At 35.5% G+C, this 22,337-nt stretch overlaps 1 protein-coding gene and 2 non-coding genes across 4 annotated transcripts in view; all 3 read right to left on the reverse strand.

The window, feature by feature from the left end:
- Positions 1-2,144: 2,144 nt before the first annotated feature.
- Trnaq-uug (transfer RNA glutamine (anticodon UUG)) lies at positions 2,145-2,216 on the reverse strand. The gene has a single exon. It is a non-coding gene; the product is annotated as a tRNA-Gln (tRNA).
- Positions 2,217-8,257: 6,041 nt separating this feature from the next.
- Trnaq-uug (transfer RNA glutamine (anticodon UUG)) lies at positions 8,258-8,329 on the reverse strand. Its single transcript has one exon. It is a non-coding gene; the product is annotated as a tRNA-Gln (tRNA).
- Positions 8,330-12,339: 4,010 nt separating this feature from the next.
- Positions 12,340-22,337, reverse strand: part of LOC135088367 (zinc finger protein Gfi-1b) — a 71,951-nt gene continuing 61,953 nt past the window's right edge. For both annotated transcript variants that reach the window (XM_063983218.1, XM_063983217.1), the window contains exons 5-6: positions 14,746-15,012; positions 12,340-14,203 (exon numbers count right to left, since the gene is read on the reverse strand). In XM_063983218.1, coding sequence (XP_063839288.1) covers positions 14,106-14,203; positions 14,746-15,012 — 365 coding nt within the window. In that variant the 3' untranslated portion in view covers positions 12,340-14,105. The remainder of the gene's footprint in view (positions 14,204-14,745; positions 15,013-22,337) is intronic.

Consider the following 22,337-nt stretch of genomic DNA (forward strand, 5'->3'; position numbering starts at 1 on the left):
TATGCATTCTTACGCCCGTATTCACAAACACACCTCGGTCTGAAAAAGATAGTATCAGCCATTTTCAGTGACTGGATGAATAAAAAAATCTTAGGTTATGTTTTTTATTGTACTTCTGGAAAAGCCTTAGGTCCAGAAGTGAACTGAACTGTGCCCCGGGGAATAGTTATTGATATTATTGCTAGCAATGAAAATACTTGCATTGCAATGCAGCTCTTGGATTAAACTGTTTTTCAATTTAAAAACAACACAATATTAATCACTAATTAATTGATACATTGAATTATCACCACTAGATAAAATAGTTTTGTTTGATAACCTCTACAATAAAATTAATGACACTGAAATAATCTGACTCCACACTTGTGTATGAAGACTGCTTACGATGTCTAAGCTGAAATAAATTTTAATGTTTAATTATTGAGTAACTGTAAATAAATGAGCATTAAAAAAAATACTTATCTATTATTGAGTCTCGCTCAATATTATTTCAACTTTTCCTGAAGTCTGTTGGCGGATTAAAATCATTAATTACTTTCAAAGAGAAAACCATATTTTCCTTTTTAGTTTTAGCAAGTAAGGTACTTGATACAAATAAGGCCTACCTAACTTTAAATGCTTATATTTCAATAAATATTAACGCTAATCAACAAAATCAAGGTTAATTAACTTCTTCCATCCTTTAATTTTAGCAATATTACAAAAAATAACACAATTTTTAACTAAATCTATTCAAAATAAGCAAATTACGAAACCACTGATTTTGGCTTTATTAAATCACCTACACGGAATAAGGCCTATATGATTCAAATGCCTCTAGACCTTAAAATTGTGATTGTATTAAACAAAATGCGGTCTCATAACATTAAACACGTCGATTTGTTTGCGTTATCAAAATTTTACATACCAAGTAAACAGAAATATACTCTACATCTCTAGATAAACTTAAATTCCACTTATTAAGAATTATACATAAATTATAGATAAAATTTAATATTCATAGTAACAAAGTAATGATTCCTTACATTTATTATCAAAAAAAATATCAAAAACAAACATTATTATTTTTTTGCATAGGGCTTATTAAAACACCGTGTTCGAATAAGGCCTACACATAAAACCTTTCAAATAAATCAGTTTAGGAACATCATTTAGTCTTGAATTTTTGTAAACAAAATGAGACATAATTTTTTGTTAGAACCACGGCATAAAAAGGCTTCTGAATCATCTTTACGAACTCCTACACAATCTTTGTGATACCACCTAAAGCAGTCCTATATGGTCGCATATCTGCTACTTTCTCTTCGAGACAGGCATGATAATACCAGCTTTTATTCTCCTTTCCTTTAGATTTATACGTACGGCTTTTATTTCTTTTTTTTTTATTGGTTTTGTATTTTTTTTGTTTTTTTTACAGGTTTTGTTATGTTTTTTGACACTGTTTTCTTTTTCTTTTCTGTGTTGTTGGTAACATTCTTATTAAATAAATATTTTGTTACTCTTTGACTCATTTAGTTCAATGAATTTGTCCGTAATCAGGTGTTGACATACGTATCTAATATGGCCTACCAAGCTGAAATAAGGCCTAGGCCTTATTAGATATCTCGCTCTCGTTGTCTTTAAAAATTTACAAATAATGCATCTATAGCCAGTAGTACAAATTAAGGTAATTATTAGCTAGTAAGAAATATTTAGAAACGATTACTAAGAAAAGCTTAATCTAAAATAGCGTCATTTTACCAAAAACTTAAGATGAAATCGCCGAATTTTTATAAGAGAGCACGAAATCACCCACCACCTTAGAAGAACGCGTGTCAATTGGTGCTGGGATCGTCGATCGGGACGCTCTTGCTCTCTACCGGGTTAAAGGGCATATGAGTACGTGTCCTTGAAGTATTATCCCGGTAGGATTTATTTATCTGTGTTTTCTGATGTATAGGCCTTATTAGAACGTAGGCCTTATTTGTATCAAGTACCTTACTTATTATTATTCTGTGGTTTTAGTTACAAAAATCATAAAACATTATCATAATTTTAATAAATGAATTCACAATTTTGTAAACTACAGTACCTATCACTTTTATTATTTTTCTATTATCTAAATAATTACAAATAATATTTTTTGTAACATACAACAAAATGACAGGTTCCACCGAGATTTGAACTCGGATCGCTGGATTCAAAGTCCAGAGTGCTAACCATTACACCATGGAACCGCTTGTCGTGGCGTTCGAAATTGGCTATCGCGAGCACCGAACTCGTGACGTGCGGTCACGCGCAGGTCATGATGAGCTCACAGCGATAAGTGAAAGTTGGAGATGTTAGTTTAGCACTAGTTTGTATATTGTATGTGTGAATGTGTGAGACATATACTGACTGATTTAAACAATGTCTGTTGCTGGCAGTTTCACTAGTAATCCACTTTTGATACTAATTTATTCAAATTCAAATTCAAATTCAAATATTTATTTGCACAATTTTGGGTAAACATAGTGGTCTTAAAACTAGTATAAGTAGATCGCCAAAATTTGCTGTATAATTAGTCAGCGTACAAATATTTAAATAATTTCTACAAGAATAAATTACAAATATTATGTCATTTACTACATGAAAATAATTAAATATGTCAGAAATATAAAAAATAAAACAATGTCAAAACAATCAAAATAAATTAAATCAAACAATAAAATAATGCCATTAAAAGAATAATTAAAAATAAGTAATAAATGTCATTTTCGATTGAAATATTCATTCATAGTATAAAACGTATTTTCTAATAACCATGCATGCAATCTGGTTTTATATAAAGGCCCTGCAAGTGTCCTAATTTCTTCGGGTAAAGCATTATATACTTTCACCGCCATTGAAAATGCATTCTTATTACTTAGCGTTAGTCTACAGAAGGGGACTTCAAGCAATCCTGTAGGGCGTTTTCGAAGAGATTTCCCTTCAAATGGCAGTTTTAAAGAAAAAAATTGGGAATGTTGTCTTACAAACAAGCAAATTTGTTTAATGTAAAGGCAAGATAATGTCAAAAGTTTAAAACGTTTAAACAATGGTCTGCAGGGATCAATGTAGTCAGCGCCACTTAAAGCTCTGACACATTTTTTTTGAATTTTAAACGCTATTTCTATATCAGTAGAGTTCCCCCATATTATTAAGCCGTATTGTAAAACAGAGACGACGTATGCGTGATATGCTTCTAAAGCAACCTCTACAGAAACAGTTTCTCTAAGCCTTCGCAGAGCAAATACGAATCTACTTAATTTATCGCATACTTGGTTTATGTGTAATTTCCAACTACAGTTTTCGTCAATCAATATTCCTAAAAATTCAGTCATTTGTACATTTTGTATTATTTGTCCTTCATAATCTATTTTAATATTAGGTGTATGAGATTGATATGTCCTGAATTGCATTATTTTAGTTTTGTCAATATTTACTTTTAGATTATTTTCGCTTAGCCATTTAATAACTCGCTTAACAGTTGTATTTATTTCAGTCTCTAGATAGTCCGCATCCCTTCCCTTTATAATTAGAGTAGTATCGTCAGCAAAGAGAATAGATTTGTGTTTTGTTATTTTGGGTAGATCATTGATGTATAATATGAAAAGAATAGGGCCCAGTATGCTTCCTTGTGGAACTCCACACCCATTTACCCTGTAATCAGATCTGTATGTCATTTTCATGTAGGAACGTTTTCTTTTTTCCAACTTACTTATTTCCACACACTGTTGCCTATTTTGTAAATAGCTCTGGAACCAGTCTTTAGCTGTTCCTCTGATGCCATAATTTTGAAGTTTCCGTATGAGCAGGTCATGGTCGACGAAGTCAAAAGCTTTGCTTAAATCAAAGTAAAGAGCTGCTACTGGTATCTTACTATCAAGACCTTCCATTATCGACTTGACTAGAGTAAAAATGGCTAAGGTTGTGTTATGATCTTTCCGAAAGCCATTTTGTTCCTGACTAATGATGTTGAATCTATCCATAAAACTACTCAGTCTAATATGCACTACCCGTTCGAACACCTTAGAAAGAATTGGAATAAGTGTTATCGGTCTATAATTATTTGGATCCTTTTTATCGCCCTTTTTAAATAGCGGCTTGATGACAGATAACTTCAACGCTTCTGGGAATACACCTTCACAAAGGGACAAGTTAATTAAGTGACTCAATACAGGGGCGATAGAGTTTGCAACTTTCTTTAGAATTGATGTAGACAACTCGTCATAACCTACGGATGAACAGTTTTTTAAAGACTTAATTACTTTACAGATTTCATTTGGACATGTAGGTTGGAGAAATATGCTAGAATTACAACTGTCAAGATGAGTTAATTTTGGTTCTTGTCTTATTGATCCACAGTGAATGGAATCAATAAAGAAATTATTGAGCGTGTTTGCTATATCTATTGGCGCGACATGCGTAATACCATTGCAGATAACCTCATCAAAGTTTGTTAGGGTTTTCGGTTCCGTTATTTGTGTTGTTATGATATTCCAAGCAGCTTTGGATTTGTTTTTGGAATTCATTATGAATTTTTTGTTACAACTCTTTTGAAGACCCATCATACAACGCCTTAGTATTTTAGCGTACATAACGTATTCGTGTTTAATAAGTAACTTGTCTCTACTTTTTGCTTTTTGATATATGTAATATAAGCGTCTTTTTTTCTTACAACATTTCTTTAAGCCCTTCGTTATCCATTTTACTCTATTTGTTTTCTTTCTGATTTTAACTACTAGCTTAGGGAAACATAAATTATAAAACAACTGAACTACGGAATGAAAATCATCAAACGCTTTATTGGGATCAGTTTCTGCTAGAATATCGGTAAAGGATAAGGAACCAATACAATTCTGGAATTTTATAATATTATCAGTTCCAAAATCTCTTCTGGTTTCGCTCCATTGGGATATTGGTTCTTTGATTTTAATTTTAAACTCTGCTATTTGTCCCGTGTGATCTGATATCCCTAATTTATGAACTGAAGCATTAACATTTTTTGTGTTACTTATTATATGATCAATGCACTTGGAAATCCTTGTAGGTTCAGATATATGTAAAATTAAATTAAATGTAAATAGTAAATTTATTAATCTGTTAGAAAGTATACTAGGTTTTAAGGTGTCAATATTCAGATCCCCCGCAATAATAATCCTTTTCTTTCCGTTCTTCCCTATTTTTGAAAGCAAACCTTCAAGTTTTTCAAAAAATATAGTGATATCTGAGTTTGGTGTGCGATAAATACATATTATAATTAAGTTGTTGCTTTTTATTTCAATGCCGCAGCATTCAAAACTTTTGTAAGTGGCGTATTTTTCAGTTAATTTAAGCACATTGAATGTTAAACATTTTTTAATCAATATGCATACGCCCCCTCTTCTTTCCCTAGGTCTACAATAGAAAGCAGCCATTTTGTAATCATCTAATATAACGTTTTTCGTATCTCCTAATTTTAAAAAGGTTTCTGTGGCACATATTGTATGTACATGTTTTCCACTGTCCCGAAATTCTTGTAATGCTACTTTTAAAAGATCTAATTTATTCAATATACCTGCAAAGTTCTGGTGAAATACAGTGAACATGTTTTTAGGCTCGAAAAAATTTTTTGGGTTGAAGTTTTTGCCTTTTTTTACTGTTTAGTATAGTGTTGGTGTTGGTATTAGAACGTAATCCTACGTCTAAAAAGTCCTTTTTGTATTTTAGGGAATCAATTTCAATATTAAGCTTAAATGTTACTCTGCGTAAATATGGTCCTAAACCCTCGTAATTACTATTAATATCTAAAAATTTACAATTATTATATTTGGATGTCAGCATATTCAATTCGTAATTTAGTCTACTTACATTTAAATGTCGGTTGTATTTAACACCAGTAACAAAGAATTTACAAAATTTAAATTTACTTAACAAATTGCATAAGTTACTATACAGAAGATATGGATCTTTGTCGTTTGAACCTACACCTATTACACATATATCTTCACTATTTATATTATCAGCTAGAGAATCGAGGCTTAGAAAGACGTCACTGCTTCGGGCTTGAGGCTTGATAATGCTAGTGATATTGTAGTTGTCATTCCATTTCCCTGACCGAGACTCCAACAGCTTTAATGCCAGGCCACGGAGCTGCTGATCTCCCAAAATATAAATATTTTTCTTGATTGATTTTCCGGCTTCTGTATTTTCCTTTACTGTTTTCTTGTTATTGCATGAATCACTAATGTCTAATTTAGCTTTATCCGACTGTATATTCAAACCTTCAAAGCTTTGATTAGTCGCAGATTGAGATCTTTGGTCTAAACGTCCTTTCTTTACTTTCTTCGTGCTTCGACTGGAACTGCAAAGTTGGTTCAAGCGGTTCATTTTAACTTTATTTTCTGCCAACTTCTCTTTTAGATTAGTATTTTCCAGAACAAGATTTTCAATTTCTTTTTCAGCTACCGCTAACTTTGCCTGCATGTTCAAGTATTGTTGTTTCATTTCCTCCAAATCTTCTGCTCTAGTTGATGATAACTCTGGACAGCTTCTATTGAGTCGGGACGATAAATCAAAATCATCCTCCTCGTCATCCGTTGTTGTCTCAGACAGTGATTCGTACATGTTTGAAGTTGAAATGTTTATGATGCACTTATTCCTTCTTAAAGTTACGTTGTCCATGTTGGGGGTCGAAACATCAGCTCCAGAATTTGATGGGTGCGCTTTCGTTGAACAAGGGAGACATTTCCAGCGCCTCTTACGTTCATCATTCATGAGGAAAAAGCGCTTTTCCGCCCCAGCACAGTCTATGTCGTAGCTGATATTGCATTTTGTGCATGTCAAAAATTGTTTCCTTGGTAATATTTTAGCACATTTGCCACATTTTCCAGTCATTTTGGTAATTTATGTTATTAGTAGCAATAAAAAATAAAAAAAATGAAGAAAAAAAAAAAAAATTAAAAATTAAATAGTGTCCACAATTAAAAATCAAACAAAAATACAAAAATTTTCTGCACTTGTTGATTTGAACCCGGCGTCTCGGAATTCCACCACGGCCGACTCAGTGTTTGTTACACTGCGCCACGACGACTTATAGATGAGCGGCGAAAAGTCCGGTTACTTTCTTCCGACTTCACTTTGATGCGATTTGAAGAATGACCTTATATGGTCACAGTTTGAACACGGGCGCACTCGATGAGTCACATGAGTCACAGCACTGGATGACTGTTTGTTCTTAACGAAAAATGCACATCTTTAAATTGTTTTTAATGCACTAAAGTCACTTCTTTGGTTATTGAAACTTATCACAGTCTTCATGATTTTCACTGAGCTATCGATGTGTGTAAATTTTGGACAGTATTATTCACTTTTTACCACTAAAACAGTAAAAAATTGACGGAGCTTATTTTAGTACGTGCGGTCGTCCCCGCGCCCCGCGCGCAACTCAACAAACTTATATAAGTAAGTATTTTTACTTTTTTATTTCCTTGGGGGAGGCCTATGTCCAGCAGTGGACGTCATTTAGCTGAAACGAACGAACAAACTATATTTTTAAATTGATATCGCGTTATAACGATAAGATTGCCTAAATTGTGCCGTTTCTTTTGTGTTTTTCTTTCTTTCTTTCTTTATTCTAGTTTTGGGTACTGTACAATAAAGTTTTAAATCTATTTAACAACATTGTGTTTATGTTTTTAAGTTTTATTTGTAAGAAAGCTGTCTGTCCTTGGTTCTTCGGTACCTATATTTACCACCGGATGAACCATATTCCTTCCCGATTGAAGCCCTTTCAGGCACTTTACATTCCAAAATTTAGCTTACTCTACCACCACTCCCATTTTGTGCTACTATTAATGTGTGTAGTCACAGTATAAGTCGGAAAACAATCAATTCTAATAACATTATTTCATATTTAATAAATTCTCGGAAAATTTTTTCGAATCGCTCTGTCCGTTCTAATAATAATGACGTCACAAATCCACAGGGCCGGGCCCAGAAATCTTCAATCTCGCGGACCGGACAATCATCGTCCGGCCCGGATCAATTATTCACAATACTGATTGCGTCCGGAACGCACGTGGATGCGCCTGAATTATATATGTGTGGCGAATCGGACCGCGCAGGGGCGGACTTAGGGTGACTTTTTTACCCATAGAAAAACAAATAAAAAAAATTCAATGATGGAGCAAGGACATAAAGATGCAACATACTCATTACAAGAAACACGAAGACAGAATAAAAAGTTTTAATAATTTATTTTTATCGTCTAAAAGGAAGGTTCCACCGAGATTTGAACTCGGATCGCTGGATTCAAAGTCCAGAGTGCTAACCATTACACCATGGAACCGTTGAAAGAGAAGCCAATAATGTGGGACATACGATAATTGTTATTAATAAAAGGCTTTATTTGTTCAAGTGTTTGACCAATTCACTATGTCTCTCGGCGACCTTGTGTGTAAATTATTGACCAAAGTTGTCAAAATAGTGAGTCACGTCATATGACTGTAAGACAGGTAGAAAAGATTCACATAGGAGAAGTCGCAGGCTTATAAGTAAGTAATTTAGTATCTAATCTATTTAAATATTAATCGCGTTTTTTTACGTATTGTTAATTATGAAAAATCTAAAACGTTAAAATAACGGTATCGTTGTGGCCAATGAGATGCTGTCATAGTGACATTGACAATACGTCAATGTCACGCTAGCATCAAACGTCAGAATAGAGGGACGCGCGGAGACGACTCCGCGCGCTTTTGTGCGAAGTGATGAATTGTATCTAAAATAAGGCAATAAATGTGAAAGATGAGTATCCAGTGTTTTATTTATGAGAATAGATCTACCGGCCTCTAATAGTATGTATTTCTTTTATGTATGGCTAGAATGTACTACATAGTATAGTATTGTTGTGACAAATGTAGTTTTGTTTGTTCTCTGTAGCCTACCTTACAAAAAAATAAAATAAACAAATGAATCGTGTTTTGTTTTTTTGTTTCGTAACATAGACCTGAGTCCCTCCCTGTCACAAAACAATAGCCGGGCCCTGAATGCGCCCCCGTAGTGCGTGATAACAGGCGTTTAGCGTCTACCATTCTCCCGGGAGGACTGCCCTCTCACTCCAAATCTAACAATGTTTTTTCGTCCTACTGTAATCAAATAAAACTCTAGGTTCTGTAAATAAGGTGAATTTTTGATGGGGACTTCTTTAGGATAGGGTCAGCTCTACTTTTTAGAGAGAAGATTCTGAATTCTGATAATTTAGCGAGTTTTAAAAATTAATTTAAGAATGTCTGGTGGACCGTTCGTTTCAGCCAAATGACGTCTACTGCTGGACAAAGGCCTCCTCCAAGGTTTTCCACAATGCACGGTCCTGCGCTGCCCGCATCCAGGTTCTTCCCGCGACCTTTACCAGATCGTCGGTCCACCTAGTAGGAGGCCTGCCCACGCTACGTCTTCCAGCCCGTGGTCGCCACTCGAGAACTTTTCTGCCCCAACTTTGAGGTGGACCGACGACCTGATAAAGGTAGCAAAAAGGCGCTAGATGCAGGCCGCTACCAACCGTGCGATGTGGAAGTCATTTATAGGGGAGGCCTATGTTCAGCAGTGGTCGTCCTGTGGCTGAAATGATGATGATGATGCATGGCTTAGTGAGTCGCTGGTTTGTATTTCACGGAAAGCAAATCCTGATTGAGCTCACTAAAAGTTGTCTCTACCATCTACTGTTAGTGGTGGCTAAAAGTAAATTATAATAAGACTTCCACTTATTTATTTATACTATAAATAAGCACCTGGATGCGGGCAGCGCAGGACTGGTCGTTATGGAAAACCTTGGAAGAGGCCTTTGCCCAGCAGTGGACGTCATTTAACTGAAACTAACTTTCAGCCTAAGCTGTTAGAATCGGGCCCAACTATCGGCCAACTAATAAAAGTCGGTGGTCTGCGCCTAGGCTTATTCTATGATTTCAGTCCATTTGAAATCGCAAAATGTAAACAATAATCTTTAGTGTTGACGTATCATTGCCACTGCACCTTCATAACAGAATAAATATGGTAAATACAAATGAGTAGGTCATCTTCATAAAAACGCACCGAGTGCGGTTTGTATGTGAGCGCGCCAATATACGTATACGGCGCGCACGCACACACTGACAAAATTCGGCGCAACCACGAGTGGCTCCCCGCTAATCCCCGCTAAATTTTGTCAGTGTGTGCGTGCGCGCCGCATACGTGTTGGCGCGCTCACATACAAACCGCGCCCGTGCGTTTCTATGAAGATGACCTACTCATTTGTATTTACTCTGTTCATAATAAGCCATCAGCAGATTGTTTGCGAACCATAGACTATCTGAAATCGATGGCCATTAGCGTGATCATCGATCGATCATAACTCGGCAAACAAACGCCCGCAAACAGGCTTCAATCAATGTAATCGACTAATTAATTTAGTTGGGTATGGCTAGATTTTTAATCGCTAAAACGGCTGCGGATGTGTACACAAGTCGACCGTTTTATAACAAACTGCGGTAACTCAATAACAGTTTTTTGAGTTTTATCAATGTTTTTTTTTAGTTTTAGTTGAGTTGTAATTAAAACTAATTTAATTAGCTTACGTGAATTGTCTCCTGCACAAATAGTGAGGAATCACTTCTTCGAAAATTTATATTCAAAATGAATCCTTGACGACCACATCTATGCTATTTACAATGCCTTAGTGAATGTGTGTTGCTGAGATTTTGCTTGGAAAATTTAGGAAGGAAATAGGTAAATCATTGTTATTGATCACACTATATTCCTTCCCGAATATTGTAAGAGATATTGATGATTTTGCGACTGTACTTACCTATATTACCGGTTCAGGGTTGCTCTCCTCTCCTAAGGTGCGAGGACATGGATGTGAAAGAGTAGCTATCAATTGAATAAGCTCTCATGTATGTTCATTGTTCAGCGATTATATTTCACTTGATGTCCACTTTTCACCAATTGTACACACTGATTAATATACAATAAGTCCACTAAACCCATTCACAACGATAATAAACTGAAATTCACAACAAAAACCGCAATGATACGGAAGCGTCGCTCGGCCCGGCGCGCGGCGCTTGTGACAACTCTCGAATCCAAACTACCGCCCAAGTTTTTTTATTATTTTTTTGGTAGTGCTGTTCTTTCTAAATCCAGGGTCTTATTATGTTAAATTAAAATAATATTTTTACTTTAATAGTTTATTGAAGATTGTCAATAAACATGACAGTTTGCCTACTTGTCTCACACCGTGATATAATGTAGTCACATGACACTGGGCATAATTAAAAAAAAATTGATTAGGTATTGTGAATTAATTTATGAAGCATATTTACAACTTTTCATCTTACTAATATTCCTTTATACCGTTTAATAAACTATTAATATTAATGGTTTAATTTAGGTACTTTTTAATTATAATATGCGATTTACGTCAACGTCTCTACACAGTTTTTGATATGAAAACGTATAATAGAGCCACATTTTTTTATTATTTGGCAACTGCCTGGTAGAGTGGAGTTAATACACCAGTTTTTATTGTGTTACCAGCACTGAGGATTTTTATTTTGAAGGGTTTTTATAGTCAAATAAATTAATTTGGTTGCCGACCCCTGCCCACATTGCAAAGCAAGTGTGCTCGAAGCCTTATGACAAGAAATATTAATAGAAATTTAAATTACCCCGAAACCCGAGCAGGGTGTCTTAAATCGCTCCTAGCGCCTTCTAGCGAGCACATCGAATTAAGACATCACACCCTATTACCATAATGTTGGTTTCGTAAGCTTTGCTGTATCGCCTTACGATTAACTTGAAATGTTTTTGGAAAGTATAATATTTCCAATTATTACGTCAGCTAGAGTTTTGAGAATTCATGTCATTTGACGTTTGTTAAAAGTTATTCCAATCATCTAAAATCATTCATTTCAGCTTTGGAATTTCAGGGTCTTAACACAAAAGGTTAAACTCGCGTTGAACTCTTGTTTCAATTGACATTTAGTTTGATCAAGTGTTCAACGCAAGTTTAACTTTTTTAATAAGGCCCACGTTTAATTCATTCTAAGTTTCTGGAATGGAAGCAATTTATTAAACGACTAGCGGCCGCCCGCGACATCATACGCGTGGATCCCGTTTTACCCCCTTAGGGGTGGAGTTTCGTAAAATCCTTTCTTAGCGGTTGCCTACCTACGTCATAACATCTACCTGCATGCCTTTCTGCCTGATCCGTCCAGTGGTTTGGGCTGTGCGTTGATAGATCACTATGTCAGTCAGTCAGTCAGTCACCTTTGAGTTATTTAAATTTAGATATTAATTAATTTTAATAATGAAAATGAAATACCATTTTAATACATCATCATTTATTGAAGTGACATGTTTATAAGAAATCACAATAACTCGTAAATAGACATAAGGATTGCACGTTTGTCTTTGGATCAGTTTACACGACTAAACGAAGTTTATACAATATTTACAGCTCTTATACAATCAAAATTAATTATATTTAAAATATTGAGAAATATTGTACACAAATATTTTATTAACTAAGATATTCTGACATTATAATGACGAAACAAAATTTAGTAAATATTATATAACATTTATATAAATATAATTATTAATTAAAACGTGATTATTTACAATTTTGATAGTTACTTTTATGGTTGGTGACGTTGACGATTTTAAAAGGTGTCTACTACAAAAACAAACATTATAATCAAATAACATAATATCAATATTATCTAAACCACATAATAATGTTCTAATTTGCTATGAGCTGGGCATGATCATACAAGTTCAGGTCATTAGCCTGAGGAAATGTTTTGTAATAACTACATTTATCTATTGTTTAATTGTTATATAACTATGTGCTCTCAAATTATACACTAGTCGTAAAAATAGACAACATTTTATACATTATGAGTTAATATTAGGCTGCTGACACTCGTGCGTGACACATTTTATGTAACATAATAATATTTATATTCTGTCATAGATTTTAAATATGAAACAAGTCACTCAACGCAACGTAAGACGTTTATTTGTCAGCAGCTTTATACAGGGTGTTCCAAATTCCAAAAAGAACGTGTCAAACGTAAGCAAAAGATTTGATACGTTATTTTTAGAAGCTCTATATTAGATACAATCTAAACAGTATATTACTTACACGAAGTTTAATTGAAGTAATGTGTCTACTAAAATTGTACTGAATTTATTTTTGTCCTAAAATAATATTTGGTTCTGAATGACAGCTATAGTTTTTATAACGACGTTATTAATATTATCTTAACCCACGGAATGAATGGCGGAATTTTTATTTTCAAACGGAATGACAATTTGTACTTTAAAAGTATATTTTACACATATTTCTTTGTTCTCCTCTTTGGAATGCGTCAGTCCATACAAAGCAAGTTGCTAAAATTTCCAAGAAAATGTATTTATACATTGTGTATGGCAATATAACAGCCTTTTATTAAATTTATACATTGAGATCAAAAACTCACAATAACAAAGAGTCATAACACAATTACTTACTTTACAATTTGGTTCATGGAATGGAAATTACTTTTTACCGGTAATTCTATTTTTAGTGACAGTTAATTGCTTGACTTTTGCGTTAATATGAATGTAAGAAAACATCAATTAACATGAAAAATACTAAGTCAGACATAAGTAGACTTGTATTAGTAAAAGACTTTTTAAAGTTTGAAAGCGACGCTATTAATTACGGACTATATTTTTTTTTAGTTAGATAAACCAGTTAACGTAACAAATGATTCAATTAATTTCTTTATCACATTTTAAATATTTAAAATAGTTGCAGTTGCTCAATCTTTTACTAACATAAGTCAAAAGTTTAACAGAAGCGGGCTGCAGCGGCTGTATAAATACTATAAAATTACAAACAATTCAAAATACCAAAGTTTTAAGGCCTCGAAGCTAAGTGAAGACCAATTTACAGCTTTTAGTATTTACAAAGAACCTCAAACGAAAAACAAATGAGGATAGTTTAAAAAAAATACCGCTGCAATCCCGTTCCGTTTCAGGTGAATCTTTGGTAGTGTTTTGACGCCTCAACGCCAGGCCGCTGGCGCGAAGGCTGATGACGTTCAGGATGGTAGCGGTTGCAGGGGGGGCACTGGGTTGCTCATGTGGGCCCTGAAGTCTGGGTGGGGCGGCCGCAGTTCAGGGTGGGGCGGCCGGAGATCTGTGGAAGATTTGCTGGTTATTGGTGCTCGATTTTTGAAGTTCACTTTTTAATAACACAGTGAATTATAACGAGACAGCTACAAACGAAATGCGGTGGAATTTGATGAACCAGTGGAGGCTCCAAACTCATTGCATTGTATGTGGTTTTCTATAGGCCTAATTTAAGTTACAAGAGCTTCAATTTAGTCACATTTGTGATTTGGGAAAGTTTTTTTTCTTGGCTTTCACGGTTTGCGTTTGGCCACAACGGTTTTGGTAAAGTTATGTTTAAAAAAACTAAATACTGATTTTGTTATCACTCCTTATTCATAAGCAATGTAATGTTCTAGCATACAGACATGATATGACAAAAAAAATTGCGGGACTCTCTTTCCTTATCTTTAGGATTTACTAAAGGAATAAGAATTATTATGTCTTAAGAATCACAAGTATCCCGTGCACATTTTCGTCCCATTTTTGCAACAGTTGAAGAATCGGGTATAGATTTTAGTGTAGCGGTTTAGACGTCAAATTCAGTTAGTATACGAAGTCAGAACTCACCTAATCTATGCTCAGCGACGCTATGCATCTCAGGTGCATGCATGCTATGCACATCCGTATGCGGCGGCTGCATATGCTGCTGCGGCGGTCTCAGGTCCGCATGCTGCGTCTCCCGGTGCCTGCGGAGATCCACCTTCCTCTGGAACGCTCGTCCACACAGCTCGCAAGCGAATGGCTTGAAGCCGGTGTGCTTGCGGGAGTGGGTGATCAGGTTGGAACTCTGGCTGAACGCTTTGCCGCAGACCTGGCATTTGTGCGGCTTTTCACCTGTGAACAAAGAGTATATTTTAGGTCAATTTTTTTTTAACTTTCATGGTCACTAACACTAGAATATTATTATTTACGGGATTGCTACCTTTTTATTTACGAGCCTCCCAATAATTACTTAAATTATATTTGCCAATAACATCTCACGCAAGATCTTCAGTTAATCTATGATCATGGTAGGCATGGCAGCAATCTTGTAAATAATAATAATTATACTTTAAGACATCCACCTAAAAGGTGGACCGACGACATCGTAAAGGTAGCAAGGAAGCGCTGGACGCAGGCCGCTACCAATCGAATCATTGGGGGAGGCCTATGTTCAGCAATGAACGTCCTATGGCTGAAATGATGATGATGATGATACTTTAAGATAATTGCAATGGACATGGCTCAGCCGTAAAAGCAGAGTAGAATAGGATTCTCTTTCACGTGGATGTCGTAAGAGTTCGACAACTTCCTGGCTATATTTGCTATTGGTAAATTAGAGAGGGTCGTGCTTCTGCATTGGAGACGCAATGACCTGACGATTTTAATGGCTAAAAGCTGCATATTATGGCGTTTTAAGTCTTTGGCTTGTAGAAGTTAATTGATGTTGATGATGGACTATGAAGTGTTAATATTTAACTCTACACACAGATGGACTTCTGTTGCTTAGAGACAAAAGAGCTCTACGTAAACAGTTTTATTTCGAAATAAAACTTACAGAACTCCATGGATTTGTAGTCCAGTCTACATACTCAGCGTAATCTGTGCCAGGTCAGCCATTACGTATTCGCACCGCGCTCGTGTGAGCTCACAAAAATGTATAACGCCTAATGACGTTGAGCCAACTTTAGATGTTTTCTTTTTACCTGTCTGCCGAAAAAGGGTATTGTTTTATGAGAATATCCATAGGTCGGCTTTGATGCTTTAAAGGTTTGATAGATTTTAACATTAGATTAAAATATTCGTATTATTTTAAGAATTGCATAAATTGAACCACTCAACTTTAGCCGTAACTGTGACGACAACCTATGTTTTTTGTATGGAATTTGAAAGATTTTTGACGAAAGCAAGATGGTGCAACCCAGCCTTAGAGTAGCCTTAATGTATGGCTATAAGGTTTATTAATAATTGTAATGTAAGCCACCACTTTGACGACTAAAAATCTAATAATAGTGCATGTCAAGCCAAGTATTACCTCTTTTGTATTAAGAGGATCGAAAGATCTAGTTATCACGCTTACGTAGACAGATAAAAATCACACACTTAGATCATGCGAATCTGGCCATTGGCTGTTCTTCAGCAGGCTATATTGTCTATGCCCTGGCACGTATTAATGCCGGCGTAATCTGTGCGAAGTCCGCCATATTACGCATTCGGCGTCCGTACGCGCTGGCCTTACAAAAATTTATAGCTCGCCCCTACAACGGTTTTGAACGTAACTTTATGTACTGGAGTTAGGACTCAATTTGCGCGGCCCTTAGGGCTAGCACAATCAGGTTTTTGGTGAATCATAAGAATAAGAGATAAAAGTAGTTTTACTCAGTATTGGGCAAGAATACGATTACGAAACTATTGTTATGGGTTCATTTTGACGATATTATAGCTTATTACATACACATCTCAGCTCAAATTTCTATTACAACTGCCTTTAATTTAAAATATACACGTAACTGGGTATGCTCTTAAGTATTTATCGAACTTTAACTACATAGACTAGAACAAAAGCTCCTTCTAAGTTCCTTTATATCGCGAATAGTGATTCCAGTTTTTAAGAATTTAATAAAGCATTGTCATGGGCGAAACTTTCGCAGCCATTGTTGAAAGCTGCCTTTACCTACACTAATTTATTTTGTATGTGAAGTTCTCTTGAGCTCACGATTTCACAGAATTTATACGTCAAATATAATTACATAAATTCAACTGTAACAATGACTTATACTGGTCATTATGTCTATTTATGGTCATATTTCACAAAGTACATACGTCCCTTGCGGAAGTTTCAGTCGGTTTCATTTAACAAGTACCTAAATGCCATTTAAAATAAATAATTAACACAATTTTACAGTATCAAATTCGGCGTGGACAAAACAGGAAAACAGTGGCAACCAATGCGACGGTGTTACATAGTAGGTAATTACCTTCACAAATCACAGCGCGGCGTCGATTCCCGACTTAGGTACTTTGAAAGGGCCGTGGTCCGTCAATCAAGGGCCGGTGAGCGGCACTTCATTAGAGCGAGCGGGTGCACTCTACCCGTCCCACTCTCTTGTCGCCAGAGCAATTTATATCCGTCGTGCTATTGGGCCGAGATTGCGGCGACTCCTCCCCGCGTCGCGTAGCAACGGTGGGGGGCTCACCCCTCTCCCCATCCCTGCCCGCTTTATGGATCGCAATTTTCCCTTGAATTGGAAATCAGAGCGCTCTCGCCGCTCGGTCGTTAGCGTCTCTCCGTCTTTGCGATACTTCCACGCTACAGATTTTTACAGAGAAAGATGTTCGGAGGCCTTTGTGGTAAAGTTCGCCCACTGTTTTGGGTAGAGCCGTTCACGCGGACGACTCATTTGAGAACTTTGACGTTAAGGCACTAACTTAGTGGAAGTTGGATAATATTGGCTCAATTTAAATTAGGAAAATGTAGAGCACCAAATATTATAGATATTTGTTATTTGTTTGCGCTTGACAACCTGCTGATAATGGTTTAATTAATGTCCAAAATAAGGAAATGTTGAGAGAGTAAGGGGAAACATTATGAAATAATACCAATGATATTATTACGTAAATACCCTTTACGTAATGCATAAAATACTGTCATATATTATGCATTACATAAATTATGCAATTGTGCATTAAATAATTTAGTAAAACATATCGCTTAAACTAAAATCGGCACATCTGTCTTTATAACTCCGTTGATCCCATTCAAAATAGAATGATCGCTTAACTTTCGCACTCAAAGCAAATATCAAGCCCAAACTTTGGCAAACCACGCAATGAATCCTCTAAGCGTCCCACATAATACAAGAGATGTAAACAAGCCAAACTTCAACGATTACAAGAAATTACAATCCCTTACGCAAAGTCCGCAAGCAGGGAGAAATCTTCGTCCTTAACAGCGTAATTATGCTGCTATATTACGGGGTGAATGGCAAGTGGAGAAATGGAAGTGGGGAAGTGGGGAGAAGTGTGAAAGGGACGTGCCACTTAATTGTCTTCGGGGTGAACTCCGAACTGGATGAATTGAAAGATCGTCTATGTATTATTGATCTATGCTGAAACTTCGGATTGATTGCGGGAGATAGAGTAATTGTAAAGGGGCATTAAGTCATCCGTTCGGCAGCAATTCGTGGTTAAAGGGTGAAGTTTGGGCTAAGGGTTACTTTGCTAAGAACTGTTCAATAACTCAATTGAATTTGGTGAAAGCCTGAGACATAGTTTAGTCGACTAATATTAGTCTTCACTTAAAATGTGGACATATGCAGTTTAAGATATATGACTACCATATTATACTAAATACTTATTGTAAACAATTACTTTTTCAGCGAGTGTTACGTATCTAAGCTAAATCTATCCACGATATCTACTAAATTTACCGATAGCTAACCGTCTTTATTCGTATCGTTTGGCGGATATTGCGTACTTAGCGGGTAATGGATGATAAACTAGTTATACGTTACGGCCTCGGAGAGCGTTCTCAGATTTTTACAGGCACTTACTTTTATTCGACGCCATTTTGCTTCGCTTCTCAACTTATAAACGCTTTAAATTTTTAGCATTGAAATAAATCTTTAGTTAAAGTAATAGGATTATTACAAACATGTATATTAATAATATGTACAAGTTTATTAATGTTTTTATAACACCAAAATACGACTATCACTTTCTTATCAGTTTTCCCTACGTAAAAAATCATCTAATGCGCTTTCAGTTTAATTTCTGGTAAAATAAGGCTTTCAAGTGAATATTATTCTCAAATAATTTTCAGTTGTTGAGTAAGACATTGAGTCCTTATGTTATCCTGCGCAGCGCTGCTAAAAATAATAGGACTTCTTTAAGAATCTGGTTGGGTCAAAACTAAAGAACACTGACAGACCTCTGAAACCTGTAATACATCAGGTATATTAATTTTTTACGGTCCTAGCTCATTACCATCTCCAATTCAAGTAAACATTAAGCAGTGCTGGATTTAGTTAAGTAAAAAAGCAGTATTTTCTCTAACAAATTCCATCAGCTCCCGAACTATCCAATCGATACCGGTCCAGCAATAAGCGAGCAGACGCGCTAAGTGCGAAGTTCCCGGGTTGTGATTGAACGCATCCCGGCGAGCGATAACCGTAAATCCCGGGACTTGGCCAGGGCCGGATAAAGGCTTTAGTGAGACCTCTGAAAATCTATATCATAAAGTACCTATATATTACAAAATCAAATGGGACCTCTGAAAATCTATATCATAACGTTGTTTTATTACTAAATCAAATGGAACCGCTTTTTAAGTAGGAACTTGTGTTACAATGCAACTTTTGCATTTTTATGAGATGTGTATTTCTAGTCATCTGATAGAACTAACAATGCTTTTTTATCTATACTAATATTATAAAGAGGTAAAGTTTGTGTGTTGGTATATTTGTTAAATTGTAAGGGGTAACCTCGGGATCTACTGACTCACCAATAGAAAGCCACATTATTGCTGAGTGTCATAGGTTACTTAAAAAACCGAAAAATTCGGTGGAAAGCTAGTTTATGATATTTAAGTTTTTTTTAATTAGACATACTAATAGGTATCTATCTATGTATTATTATTTCTAATCACTCAGCTTGTCAATCGCTCTTTGAGGAGAAGGGACAATTAACATTGTCGAAACCTCAAAGAAAAACAAGTTGTTTGAAAATTATGTTACAACCACACAAACATTATCATAATGAAACAATAAGACCATTCTGCAGTGATACATTTCCCGATACAATCAAGAAAAATAATAACTTGATATCCCATAAAATATCTGTAAGTGTTCTAGCCGGGATTGCTCAGAAATCATTACGGGCCATTATCAGGGCACTAAACGAGAGATTCGCAATAAAACAGACATTAATATAATTAAATTACCGCCCTCAATCCGGCCCTGCGCGGCTCATCTGCACAGTATCACAGAGACGGATTTTTATGGCGACGTACTTTAGACGCTCGTGAATTAAATATATGATGGCTCCAACTTAAAGTGCTACCTCTGGCAAGATTTCACGAAATATGGCCGACGTGTTTTAGGTGAGCTTTATTTTAGGTCAGCAGTTAGATGCAGACGAACGGTCCTTGTAGAGTGAGGTTCGGTTCCTGACTATGGTTATTTAAAAAAAATATTTTGTTCAGAATTTAATGCAGTTTGAGTAATATTAAATTGAACAGATTCCAAGTTTTGGTGATATTAGATCAGCACTTTCAGCAGCATCTATTAGTATTTATTTCGTTAGGTTGGTAGAGTTAGAAGACTTCAAGCTTTATAAGAACATTATAAGAACTTAAGCTTAATACTTATGTAGTTGTAATATGAATTATTCTGCTGCGAAAATGTATATTATTATTATTATTCTGATGTGCTGTTGTCTGTACTTGCGTACAATTTTCAAAACACTGTTAGCTATTTCGGCGCCATGTCACAAGCCATGTCCTTCAAGCATGGCCTGACTTTGCAAAATAATAAAAAGAAAAACCATTATAAAATTAAAAAAAATCCACAAAAACAAATCAAACGCGCATTTTCACCCGTCCCTAAGCTTTAATTATTTTACGTCTTCCCCTAATCCTCTGTCCTGCAATAAAAGTCAAAGGAAAGAATAATTTGAGTTATGCCTTTGCCATAATCGAGAGTAACAGTAAAAAAATCAAGGCACAGACGCGAAGGTACAGTCAGCAGTAACAGTAATTTAAGGGCACGCCGCCAGGTTAATAATTCAGAGCGTATAAAAAACGGCAAAGCTGCAAATTGGGGTGAGCTCACGCTGCATTTACATGAACATTGATAATTCAGACTTTTTTCCATTTGAGTGTACTCGCATCATTGTGGTTTTTTGGAATATTTCCTTGATGTTCCATTTTTGAATTGGTGATTTACGAAACAAATGAATTTTGATTTTACTGGCCAGTACATATTATAATAAGTTAAGAATAATTTAGAGGTTGTGAGCTGAAAAACTGAAATAAAAAACTGCTCAACCCATAAAACTTAAAAAAAGATTCGGTCTGGCCTTTTAAGAAAAATATTACTGCAAAAAAGGAGGAGGTTCTCAATTCGACTGTAGTTTTTGATCTCAGCGTCACGTTGGTGGATGAGGCAGTTCTTTATGTTACTTATTATGTTCTTCACGCTTTAAAACAAATGATTGCTATACGACACTATGACATCACTGTACTTAGTATGTACGCTAAAACGCTAATGAGTAACGCTCGAGAGCCTTCCTAAATATCCCTGCACTCCGCTCCTTGGGCTGCACTTTTACGAACACCTGCTTCTGTTAAGTGCAGCCTACTTCTGGATTAGCGACTTCACAACTTTCGGAGTTTGCTCATCTGCCGCTGAATTAAAGACGCTCGCTTTGATATTAATTCAAGATTGTTAAAAAATTCATAAAATAAAAAGCAAAAAGTATTTTTTTCTGAACCAATTTTTAACGTCAAAAATACTACTTTAAATAAAAAATACACAAAAATGTGTATCTTACTTTTGAAGCAAATACTACCTACTTTAAAAACAAAATGTCCTTGAACATAATTATCTTTAAATATGAAATTAGAATCAAGTTCTTTCAGGAATTGGCTCTAATAAATATGTGTTTTAACTCGTCAGAATAAGACAGAAATTGCCTCGCCTCGTAGGATTAAATGTTCATGACTGTACCAAAGTATACTTAGCGGTAAATCAAAAACATCTACAAGCAATTCCACCACTGATTAGTGCGTAATTCTATCTTATCGGCACTTAATACCTCGCCTACATTTTTGAAGTCAAAACGCGGCAGATTATTAAGGATTTTCGATTGACCGATCGATTCGGTAATCCGGTTGTTACAAAGCCGAATGGAGGAAATATGTCGACATTTTGAATAACTGTTTACATAAAAAGCAACCTTTACCGACTGACCTAACAACAGTAATTATGACGTAGGCATGAACATATGAAGTTTTTCCAAATTTGTCCCCTAGGGGGGTGAAGTGAGGTCAAAACTTTGAAAGGAGAAACAAGATGTAAGACGTGGGCGAAACCGCGGACCGAAAGCTAGTCCAAGATAGACATAAGTAAATACATAGAAAGTAATTTTATGATAACCAAGTCTTTCTTAGGTTTTGAATT

This window comes from Ostrinia nubilalis, chromosome 3 (assembly GCF_963855985.1).
Source record: "Ostrinia nubilalis chromosome 3, ilOstNubi1.1, whole genome shotgun sequence".
Taxonomy (NCBI): Eukaryota; Metazoa; Arthropoda; class Insecta; order Lepidoptera; family Crambidae; genus Ostrinia; species Ostrinia nubilalis.